The sequence below is a fragment of the Dama dama genome, chromosome 22 (genome assembly GCF_033118175.1).
Source record: "Dama dama isolate Ldn47 chromosome 22, ASM3311817v1, whole genome shotgun sequence".
Classification (NCBI taxonomy): domain Eukaryota; kingdom Metazoa; phylum Chordata; class Mammalia; order Artiodactyla; family Cervidae; genus Dama; species Dama dama.
Window position 1 is genome coordinate 31,466,147 of NC_083702.1, and position 12,784 is coordinate 31,478,930.

A 12,784-nucleotide genomic window follows, 5' to 3' on the forward strand; every position below is an offset into this window, starting at 1 on the left:
GGACTTTCCAGGCAACAATACTAGAGGGGATTGCCATTTCCTTCTCCAAAGGATCTTCCTGACCCAGGGATCAAACCCGTGTCTCCCATGTCTCCTGCATTGCAAGCAGATTCTTTCCTGCTGAGCCACTGGGGAAGCCCCATAAACTATCAATTCAACTTAGTCACTCAGTCGTGTCCAACTCTTTGTGACCCCATGGACTGCAGCATGCCAGGCTTCCCTGTCCATCACCAATGAGCTTGCTCAAACTCATGTCCATCGAGTCGGTGATGTCATCCAACCATCTCATCCTCTGTTGTCCCCTTCTCCTCCTGCCTTCAATCTTTCCCAGCATCAGGGTCTTTCCAATAAGTCAGTTCTTCCCATCAGGTGGCCAAAGTAGTGGGGTTTCAGTTTCAGCATCAGTCCTTCTAATGAGTATTCAGGACCGATTTCCTTTAGGATGGACTGGTTGGATCTCCTTGCTGTCCAAGGGCTTCTCAAGAGTCTTCTCCAACACCACAGTTCAAAAGCATCAATTCTTTAGTGCTCAGCTTTCTTTATAGTCCAACTCTCACATCCATACATGACTACTGGAAAAACCACAGCTTTGACTAGATGGACCTTTGTTGGCAAAGTAATGCCTCTGCTTTTTAATATGCTGTCTAGGTTGGTCACAGCTTTTCTTCCAAGGAGCAAGCATCTATTAATTTCACAGCTACAGTCACCATTTGCAGTGATTTTGGAGCCCAAAATAATAAAGTCTGTCACTGTTTCCATTGTTTCCCCATCTATTTGCCATGAACTATAAATAAAACTTTTTAAAGATTCAAATGTGTTATGACAACGGCACCATTCTTGAAATTGAATCAAAAGGTACATGCACACATACCTTTAGTTTTGATGCTGCCTTCTTTGAATTCTTTTCATTCTTACCTCCCTCATCATCCCATGAATATCCCACGAATATTGTTTAATCCTGTGCTGTGCACCCTAATCACAGGCACTTATTAATTTTGAATGTGAATATATCAACACTGATTGTATACAATGCAAATGTAGTCTTGTGTATTTGTAATAAATAAATATGGATAACCCCATAAGATGCTTAAGACTGATCTTCTGCACATTAAGTTTAAAAAATATCCATCTTCCTAAATGTGGTGACACACACATGTGTGCTCAGGAATAATTTAAGAAAACACATTTATTGTACTGCCTCCTTCTACATTGCAGACGTCTTAAAATCACATAACTTTAAGTGATCTTAAAATCACTTAACTTTCCTGAATCTGTGAATATAATATTTCCACTTCTTCTTCCTTACAAAGTTTCTGGAAAAAGCAAGTCAACTTATACTCGAGAGCAATGTGAAAAATCAAACTAGACTACGTGAATGTGTTACAGTTGTGTGATAGTCACATTATCACAGAATCAGAGTTTCCACAATGGAAAGGCTTAGGGAATTGCCTGCAGCCACCTTTGCACAGAGATTATCAGAAAGCTGAGCTGCAGCAAAGGTACCATGGTGCACTGTGGGTCACAGAGCAAGTCTGTGGCAAGGGCTGGTCCTTCCTCTGAGTTTTCTTTGCCCTCAGAGCCCCCCTAACGCCAGTGTCATGGAGCGGTGCCTCTGCCCTCCTCCTACACTCTGCTCTCCAGGTGACCGTCTCCGCTTCTATAGCTACCAGCTCACCATGCTCACCCATGGCCACAACCCTGCAGAGCCTTGGTGTCCTTCCCACATTAGAGCTTGGAAAGGCTGGCCTGTGCCCACAGTGGAATGGACAGAGGGCTCTGTCCAGACACCCCTTCCCCACAGAAGGACCCCACTCACTCACCGTTTACCTCTGAGCCACCCTGACCTTGGCAATGACACAACTCCAGATTCTAAGTCCATGATGGAACTGTCCAACGTACCGTTTCCAACCCCAGTGAAGACCCAATACAGACCAGGTACTCACTAAGCAGATGTTGACCTGAATTAAGAGAAGTACATTTTCCTCTTCTCCTCTCTTCTATTTTCATTATCTTTCTTGTCTTCTATTTTTATTGCAAAAATTAATCATTACAGTGGAGAGAAAAACACAGTCTCACACTGGAAAAACTAGGGCAAGGCACCTCCATAAAGGAAAGAAAGAAAAGGATTCTCCCTCTGCCGCAGGCTTCACCAGTAAGATGAAGTCTTCTGAGGAGCCCAATCCTTGCTCTCTCAGAAGGAACCTGACCCTCCCCTTGAAATGGCTTCCTTAAAACGCTCTCAGACAAGCTTTACTCTCCCCTACTCCACTTAGCTCAGAGCCCAGAGGTGTCTAAGTGTCCCCTCAGCTACCTTTTTTTTTTTTTTTTGTCACTTTAGACCATTATTTATTTATCCTTATTTTCCTTAAAAGTGAACACTAAACCCCAACCTCCACCCCCCTTCAGCTTTCCGCCCTCTGTGTTGCTTGAGGCATCAGTCATTCTGGCCCCAGAGCCTTCTCAGAAGGTAAAGAATCTGCCTGCAATGCAGGAGACCCAGGTTCGATCCCTGAGTTGAGAGAATCCTCTGGAGAAGGAAATGGCAACCCACTCCGGTATTCTTGCCTGAAGAATTCCACGGGCAGAGGAGTCTGGCGGGCTACTCAGCGACCAACACAAAGCCTCAATGCCTCACTTATTCCCACTTCAAGGAGACTTTGGGGCCATCGTGTAAGACCCTCCCCAGAGTAGCCTCCAAGCTCCTACATTTCTTCAGTAACAAGTGTCTTCTTTGTCTACAGCATGTCTGCTCATCCCAGAGAAGCTGACGTCAGAGTCTCAAGAAGTCACATGTTCCAGCAGGCCATTCTTTGACACTAACTCTCATTTTTCTATCTTCTTTTATCTTTCACATTTCCACTCCCTCGGCTCTGAATGGCCCCATCATACGGCCCCATTGCGCCCCTTCCTTTCTCCAGGCCTCTCAGGGCCAACTTCCTTCCAGCTCAGATTCCAAAGTGTGTCCTTCACGCTCTCTCCAGCCATGCAGTCCCTCCTCCCCCTTGTCCCCTCTCCCCGAGACAATCCTAAGCCTGTGTCCACCTGATCACTCACTGTCTTTCCTTCTGATCAAAATCACCCAACGGTGCAGCTTGGCACCATTTCAGCATCACGGTCTCTGTCCTCGGCTGGGTGTGTCCTAGCAGTCCCTTTCCACATCCCTGCAGGAACCTCCTGTTTTCCAGTACGGTCACCACTCCACTCAGTCCCCTTACTAAGCTGCCACTTTGCTCAAAGTGTATTCCCCCTCCTTCCTTCCAGTTCTCCTAGTCCTGCACAGATCCACTGCCTCTCCGAATTCCATCACTACTTCCAAACGCTTTTGTGAAAAACAAAGCAGCAAAGTGTGCAGAATGAAACGAACTAATGAAATCATTTATTCATTGAGAATTTGTCTTAAGGACACGTTTCAAAGTTGGAGTCACCCAACTAAAATATCATCTAAAATAAGATGAGTGTTTCCACTTTGGGTATCTCCTCTTGACCTCTGAGTTTTTCTTTTTTTCCCATTTATTTTTATTAGTTGGAGGCTAATTACTTTACAATATTGTAGTGATTTTTGCCATACATTGACATGAATCAGCCATGGATTTACATGTGTTCCCCATCCTGATCCCCCCTCCTGCCTCCCTCCCCATCCCATCCCTCTGGGTCTTCCCAGTGCACCAGCCCCGAGCACTTGTCTCATGCATCCAACCTGGGCTGGTGATCTGTTTCACCCTAGATAATATACATGTTTTGATGCTGTTCTCTCGAAACATCCCACCCTCGCCTTCTCCCACAGAGTCCAAAAGTCTGTTCTGTACATCTGTGTCTCTTTTTCTGTTTTGCATATAGGGTTATCGTTACCATCTTTCTAAATCCCATATATATGCGTTAGTATACTGTATGAGTATTTCTTCTCTTGTGCTTTCTTGGGGCCCGTTCCTCAACTCACTTGTATGTGAACTTGGAGGGAGGTTGAAGAGACGCTACAGCTGATTAATCACCAGTGACTGGTCTCCAAAGGCCCCCCGGGGCTGGCGGGAGGGGAGGGACAGGAGAGAAGGCAGAGGCCGCGCTGTGGGAGCTCTCTTACCGCATGACAAAATCTGCTTCATCTATTTGACGGCCACAGCCGCTCTTCTTCAGAATCCCACCATTTCCCACCACCGCGCATTTCTTCAAGGGCAGCTGGAATGGGGTTGCCTAGCAACAGAAAACAAGGCGGGTTTTCACTACAGAGAACACACAACGCTCACCAAATCATTGTTTACAGCAGACCTGACCGGAGAATTTGATTGAAGACTGAGCAGAGTGAAAAGAGTGCATGGAAAGAAAGAGGCCAGGCAGCCTGCGAGGAGCAAACTAGCCCGTTCCTTTGAAATAAAAACATTTCTTTTTTAACTCCCTGAAGTGGATTTCAATACAACCACATTTGGGGTATCAAACTGGCCATGCATATAATAGGGAGTGACTGCTAAGGAAAATGGAAAAATTCCCACTAGGCACTGGATTCTTTTCAAAGGCATTAAGCTGGGGACAAACTCAAATGAATTCTACTCCCCTATTTGGACGTACTTTCATTCGTTCATACAATCAGTCATTCACTCAACAAACGTTGCTGAGCATTTCCTATGCTAACTGTTGGGGATAAACCCAAAGACAGTGAATCACAGGTCTCAGGATTCACAGTCTGGGATGTGAGGAGAGTGTGAATATATAAGCTTATGTAACAGACTGTATTGTGAGGGTGACCTGTGGGGAAGCCAGAGAGGGACGAGAAGGCACATCTGTAAAGCCAACTCAGGGAGAACTTTCTTACTTGAGATGACTCTTTAAGGATGAGTAGGATTTTGCAGGCAGGGAGAGCAGCATCAACAGAGGTGCAGAAGCATGCTGAGAGCGACTGCAGGGTTTATGAGCAAATGCACACTCTGAGTAGGGTCTGTCTAGAACTTAGGAGCGACTCAGGGGCAAGTGACTTGTGTCTAACCAGGCAGCATGTGACTTTCTGCAGACATTGACCTGGACTGCAAAGAAAATGTCCCATGTACCTGAATGTTCCCTGGAGTGCTATTTATAGTACCAGGGACTATCAAACCCCAGCAACAGCCCCTGGAAGTGAAATGTGACATTCAGTCTCTTTTAGCTGGGTCAGCAAGAACCAGCACAGCATTTCCTGCTTGCTGAAACCAGGCACAGTGGCTGGCAGTCTCTGGGGGAAGACCTTACATCCGTATAAAATAACCAGGTCCACATTAAGTCACCACTGTTGATGAATCTGAGGGCATCATATGGATTACACCAAAAGAATAAATGATTATATGACCATATGCACATAGGTATAAATAATTAAAGCAGAAGAATGAAAATCCAGGAGTATACAGTCATTGGGAGCTGAGGGGCACTCAGCAAAGCCCAAGAAGGAAATTTAACTTCCTTGATTTCTAGTTTGTAAAAGGAACAGCCAGAGCTCTGACAATAAAGGTGATGAAGATACAGCACTGAAACTGCAGTGTCTAAGCATATGCCTGCAGATGGAAAAGACTTCCCGGAGTCTGTCCAGTGACCTCCAGAGCAGGATACAGAGAAGGAGGGTCAGGCAAAGGGCTGTACTCCCAACTCTCCCGGATAAGCCAGGACGATACGTGGCATTTTTCTCAGTCACTCCAGGGAGGAAGATTTGAATCTACTAGAAATACGCGAGTAAGATCTGTAATATGTTAGATGTAGATGTAGGTCCTTATGCTCAAGTTAACTGCTCTTTTATTCCACAAATATTTACTAGGTGCCTACTGTGTTCCAAGTACGGTCCTGGGTGACCAGGACATAATAATCTCTGTTCACAAGGAGGGCAGATTCTAGTGGGAAATGGATGATAAAGACAAATGAATAAAATAAACAGAATATCATATGGTGGAGAGAAAGAAATCACTGGCATGAGAAAATCAGGAAATACTTTTGAAGAAAACCTGCCATTGAACTAGGGTGGTCAGGAGATATGGAAGCAAATCCCTGAAGGTGAGGGGGTAGTGAGCCTTATAGCGACTCCTGGGGGAGTCGCTGGGGCAGACGTGGAAGAGGGACACTCCTGGGTTTTAAATGAAGAGAAAGAGGCTATTGTGTCTGGAGATGAGTAAGCAAAGGACAGAGGAGAAGAGATCAGAGACTTAGATGGTAGGAAGGTTGGGGAACAAATTCTATGGGCTTTGGAGGATACTGTAAAGACTCTAAATTTTATTCTCAGATGAGAATCAAGTCAAGGTAGGGTGAGCAAAGGAGTGGCATTCTGTCATATATTGGAACAATCACTCTGCTGTTGTGTAAATAGGCTGCAAGATGTCATGCACAGAAAGAAAGAAACCAGTCTCCTGAAATGACAGGCTAGAGATTATGGTGGCCTGGGCTAGAGTCAGAGCAGTGGGGGTGGTCGGAAGTAGGCAGATTTTGGAGATGTTTTTGAGGAAGACCTGACCGGAGTTGCAATGAAAATAGGATACGAGAAAAAGAAGACTCCAGAACAATGCCAAGGTTGGGGCTCAGACAACTGTAAAGATGGACTTGCCATTTACTGTGACATGGATAATAACACAGAAGCAAGTTTGGGTGAGATGAGTTAGAGTTCACTTTTAAGTATGTAAAGTATGAAATCTCCATTAGCCATTTAAGTGGTGACGTCAAAGAAGCAGTTGAATATAGGAGAATACAGTCAGGGAACCGGTTTCCCCTAAAGATAGAAAGCTGGGGGTGATGAGCATACAATTGGTATTTAAAATCAGAGGACGACCTGGCGAGTGAGCTTAGACAGGAAAGAGAGGAGGTCTTAGACCTGAATCTCCGGATGCTCCAACAAGAAAGAAGTTAGGAGACTGAGAAGTAGGTAAAAGAGACTGAGGAGTGGCCAATGGAATGGGAGAAAAAAAACAGGAAAGTAACCTGTCTTGGAAAGTGAGTTTTTGGTTTTTAAGTATCTAAAGATACTTAAGAAGAAGCGGAGAAAACTGCAGCAAATGCTATTGATAGATTACATAAAATAAGAGCTGAAAATTGCCACAGGATTTTGAACACAGAGGTCAATGGCAACCTTCACCAGGACAGATCTGGTTCAGAAGTGAGAACGGAAGCTTGATCTGAGTACAGTGAGTAATATGTGGATATTTGCAGCTATTTGTATATGGTTTATGTGAAAAGTGTGGTCTCGCTTTTGCTCAACTAATATTTAGTTTGCTTTGTAAAAGCCAACTTAAGCCTCCCTTCCCGACCCCCGCCCCACCCCCATTGTTAAGGAAAAGTCCCTGGACCAGATCGACTGGCAATCTCAGTTTTCTGAACAAGAATCTGGGCACAGAACATGCAAATCTGGAAAGCAGTAGTAGCAGCATAAACCTGGGTACAAATACTACCTCCTAACTTCCAGATTGTGGGACTCCTTGACACTTCACCTCCTGTCTCTAAAGAGGGAACATGCTGCACAGGATTACATGAAACGATAGAGGTAAAGCATTTCACCAAGCCACCAGCATGGTGGTTCCCCCGTTATCCTTCCCCCTCTTCTTTCACCTTTTTCCTTTTCCTAGCAAGGTCTACTGACTTGTTCAAGCCACAGAATACTCAGATTCCATGAGTCTGGGGGAATACATGGTAAAAGAGTGATTCTCAAAGTCTATCTTAACACAGATGATTTTATGGCAGAAAATTTACCTATTTTCTATGGTGTTTACCTATTTGGGGTGACATTAGTGGTAAAGAATCCTGCCTGCCAATGCAAGAGACTCAAGAGACGTGGGTTTGATTCCTGGATCAAGAAGATCCACTGGAGGAAGAAATGGCAACCCGCTCCATTTTGCCTGGGAAACCCCATGGACAGAGGAGCCTGGTGGGCTACAGTCTATAGGTTTGCAAATGAGTCGGACAAGACTGAACACACACATACATATGTAATATTTCTGTATGTATAAAGTTAAGCCACTTAGTCGTGTCTGACTCTTTGCGACCCCATGGACTGTAACCTACCAGGCTCCTCTGTCCATCAGACTTCCCAAGCAAGAATACTGGAGTGGATTGCCATTTCCTTCTCCACGGGATCTTCCCGACTCAGGGATTGAACCCAGGTCTCCTGCATTGCAGGCAGACGCTTTACCGACTGAGCCACCAGGGAAGCCCCTCTGTATGTGTATATGTATATAAATATATATATTTTTCAAAGCCTTTGAACAGAAGCCTAATTGGGGAGGAAGCCATTTATGAGTGTGAGCTGGTAATATTTGCTTACTTCCTTTTCATTTGGTCAATGCTGGCCTTCACACAGCAATTTCATTTCAATAACTGTTTCTCCAGTGCCCTGAGTGCACTCTTCAGGGCATTGGCAATAGCAAACAAAACAGCTCACCAAAGTTTAAAAAGGAAAGACTTAATAAGGAAAATACTGTGAAATTGTTTTAACTAATTGAGATAATACTATCATTGTTCTATTTAAGATGCAGAATATCTCAACTTGGCAATGATCAATGCTTATTAGAATGATGTGGGAACAAGGTGTTCTCCGTTTGGTGCATGTTACATAGAAAGGGGGGCTTCCCAGTTGGTGCTAGTAGTAAAGAACCCACCTGCCAACACAGGAAACTAAAACAGATGTGGTTTCAATCCCTGGGTTGGGAAGATCCCCTGGAGGAGGGCATGGCACCTGCTCCCATATTCTTGCCTGGAGAATCCCATGGACAGAGGAGCCTGGTGGGCTACAGTTCATAGGGTCACAAAGAGTTGGACACAACTGAAGCAACTTAGCACATATGCATCCACATAGAAAGAACTGATAATGTTTTGGATAATCCATTTCCACATAAAGATTATAATTCTGTTAAGGAGTATTTTTATTAAGGTACTAACTTCACTCTTTCTTTTCAAAGGTATCTCCTCGCATCCATGTAAGAAAATATCTACCAGATCTGAGAACATAGTACTATGCCACAACACTCCTCATGCTAACCTTTAAAATACCACTCTAAATGAAAGACTGGATTAGACAAACTGATTACAGCCATGGGCTCAAAGTATTGCATGACCACCAATTCACCTTATAAATCTTTGTCCAAGTTTTTTCACCTATCACTGTCCCATCTGTTAATGGCTACCTTCTTAATGACTATATTATATTAACCATCTGGATTCAGATTATGGTTTGTCAGACCCCTCAAACTCTCAGTGCTTCACTGGAAGTCAGGCATGATGATAACCATTCCATCTGTCTCTCAGTATGATTATGAAAATTAAAAATCAAGTGAGGTGTTGAAAATTATTAGAAAACTCTGAAATCCTATATAAATGAGATTAGTAACATTACTAAACACTAAAAAGCTAAATTCTCCGGAGAAAAAATATCATTACATTGCTGGACCACTACTATTACATGTAGTTTATCCTTGTGTGAGAGGCTTTCAATTTCAAAGGTTTCATATAGATTTTAAACAAAGCATTTTTTTAATCATTGGCCCTTTGAGGGTGTATCTACTACTTTGACCAAAGAGGGTTTTTTTTTAATCATTATTTTTCTTATTTATTTATTATTTTTACTTTTGGCTGTGCTGGGTCTTTGTTGCTGTGCATGAGTTTTCTCTAGCTTTGGAGAGCAGGGACTACTCTCTAGTTGCAGTACACCAGCTTCTCATTGCAGTGGCTTCTCTTGTCGCAGAGCACAGGCTCCAGCATGCAGAGGTTTCAGTAGTTACAGCATGTGGGCTCAGTAGTTGTGGCCCCTGGGCTCCAGAACACGGACTTAGCAGCTGTGCCACACAGGCTTAGCTGTCTGCGGCATGTGGGATCTTCCTGGACCAAGGACTGAACCGGTGTCCCCTGCATTTCAAGGTGGACTCAACTACTGGGTCATCAGGGAAGCCCAGTCAATGAGTTTTTAAATGCACATATTTGTATGAATCATTCCAAGTATCATATATTTTTTTTTTTTTTGCTCACTGCTCTACACACAAACTAAGAATAGATGAAATGATCAACAACTTGTTCCATAAGGTAATTATTTATATCTACTCCAAAAAGTTCCATTGAGCATCCAATCTACTTTAAACAGTGGCATTTCCTTAATGTCATAATGGATATATTATTTTATTTATTTTTAAAATATATTTTATTGAAATACAGTTGATTTACAATGTTAACTTCTGCTGTATAGCAAAGTGATTCAGTTACACATATAGATACATTCCTTACTTATATTCTTTTTCATTATGGTCTATCACAAGATATTGAATATGGTTCCCTGTGCTATACAGTTGGATTTTGTTCTTTATCTATGTCTAATAGTTTGCATCTGCTAATCCCAAACTCCTACTTCATTCCTTCCCCATTCCCCCTCCCCCTTGGCAACCACAAATCTGTTCTCACGTCTATGAATCTGTTTCTGTTTTGTAGATTAAGTTCACTTGTGTCATATTTGAGACTCCACATATAAGCAATATCATATATTTGTTCTTCTCTGTCTGACTTACTTCACTTAGTATGATAATCTCTAAGTCCATCCATATTGCTGCAAATTGTATTATTTCATTCTTTCTTATGGCTGAGCACTATTCCATCTTCTTTATCCACTGTCTTTTGATGAATATTTAGGCTGTTTCCAAGTCTATTGGTTATTGTGAATAGTACTGCTATGAATTTAGGGGTGCATGTATCTTTTTGAATTATCACTGTGCCCAGACATATGCCCAGGAATGGGATTATTGGATCATATGACAACTCCATTTTTAGTTTTTTGAGGAATCTCCACACTGCTTTTCACAATGGCTGCACCAATTTGCATTCCCACTAACGGTGTAGGACGGTTACCTTTTTTCCCACATCCTCTTCAGCACTTACTGTTTGTAGATTTTTTTAATGGTGGTTACTCTGACCACCGTGAGGTGGTACCTCACCATAGTTTTGACTTGTACTTCTCTAATAATTAGCAATGTTGAACATCTTTTCATGTGACCATTGGCCATCTGTAGGTCTTCTTTGGAAAAATGTCTATTTAAATCTTCTGGACATTTTAATCTCCAAACTTTAAGAACAAACACAAATTCCACCACTCTCTAAAGAGTCAATTAATGAAGCCATTCAGAATCTTGCTTCTGAGATTACCTTATCCTCATCACAGTCCATAGCCTACACTGTCTGTGTCTCTTCTTAAATAGCTCTGATGCCTGACTTGCCTTTAATTCAGCAATTATTTGTTGAGCCCTGTTATGGAGCAGGAGCTGTTATGAATTCTGGAAAGGGACTGATGAACAAAACAGACATATATCCTGCTCATGGAAACAGGGAACACAAAATTTAACAAATAGGAAAGTACAGAGTGCTATATAAAATTAAGAAAAAATCTTTCTGAGGAAATGACGCTGGGACCTGAGGACTGAAGTTTTTAGGCATAAGAAAGACAGCTGAGATTCCCGGCCTATTAGATAATCTTAGGAAGACTGAAAAAAAAAAAAGACAAAAATTAGAGTCGCTGATGTTTTATGGCATGAATGAAGGTAAAAAGACTTGTTACAGGCTGGAAGACTTTTTCAGGGAAAAAACCCACAAATGCCAGCTATGAAAATATTCCTGGCTGAGAATATGACTTTTGACAAAGGCTATTAAAAACTGAAGAACTTAAACCCGGTTCTTTCTGCCTTATGTAAATAGCTCCAGAGGATCCAGGTATGGATTTTATAATTAAGTGAATAAAAACCTTATTTGAAAAGTGAAAGTCGCTCAGTTATGTCCAACCCTTTGCGACCCCATGGAATTCTCCAGGCCAGAATACTGGAGTGGGTAGCCTTCCCCTTCTCGGGGGATCTTCCCAATCCAGGGGTCTAACCCAGGTCTCTCGCATTGCAGGCAGATTCTTTACCAGCTGAGCCACAAGGGAAGCCCAAGAATACTGGAGTGGGTAACCTATCCCTTCTCCAGGGGATCTTCCCAACCCAGGAATCGAACCGGGGTCTCCTGCATTGCAGGTGGATTCTTTACCAGCTGAGCTACCTGGGAAGCCCTTAAAAGCCTTATTTAACAAGTCATTTCCAAAGCCAAATGCCTCACTTCTTTCTCCTCTTCATGGGCAATCCACGCAAGACAACAAAGTAGTAAGACAGTGACCACGATCACCTACTCATCTTCCATCTCACAGACATAACTAGAAGTCCTGAATGATAATTAACACTACCTCTATGAAGGACTGAGTTAACCACCATCAGTCTCTAAAACTCTTAGGAGTTTGAGCTGGCCTTGGGAAGAGGGGAAGAAGGACAGGCATGGGAAAAAAGAAACACGCAAACCATTTAATATAGAAAGAACTGGGCTAAAAATTGTTTGCGGTAACTATTCCCACAGGAATATAGAACATTTTAGTAAGAGCGCCTCTGATTGAAAATTAAGTTACAATAGTCTTGGAGAGAGAGGGTAACTTTTAGGCATTCAGTGTAAAAAACTAGCATCACACACTGACGTAAACTCAGAATCAAAGAATAAAAAGTGTTCTACAGAACCACAGTAGGACAAAACTGAGGACTAGGATGCAGGCTGCAATGTCTCTACATCGAAGTAATAAATATAACTAACCTGAAAGCCAGGGGCTTCCCAGGCAGCACTATGGTAAAGAACCCACTTGCCAATGCAGGAGCTGCAGCAGACACGGGTTCCATCCCTGGGTCAGGAATATCCCGTGGAGGAGGGCCTAGGAATCTACTCCAGTGTTCTTGCCTGGAAAATCCCATGGACAGAGGAACCAGGTGAGCTACAGTCCATAGGGTCACAGAGACTCGGACATGAC

At 43.0% G+C, this 12,784-nt stretch overlaps 1 protein-coding gene across 2 annotated transcripts in view; it reads right to left on the reverse strand.

The window, feature by feature from the left end:
* ST8SIA1 (ST8 alpha-N-acetyl-neuraminide alpha-2,8-sialyltransferase 1) overlaps positions 1-12,784 on the reverse strand; it is a 171,605-nt gene that overhangs the window by 63,046 nt on the left and 95,775 nt on the right. For both annotated transcript variants that reach the window (XM_061125125.1, XM_061125124.1), the window contains one exon: positions 4,079-4,188. In XM_061125125.1, the coding sequence (XP_060981108.1) occupies positions 4,079-4,188 (110 nt within the window). The remainder of the gene's footprint in view (positions 1-4,078; positions 4,189-12,784) is intronic.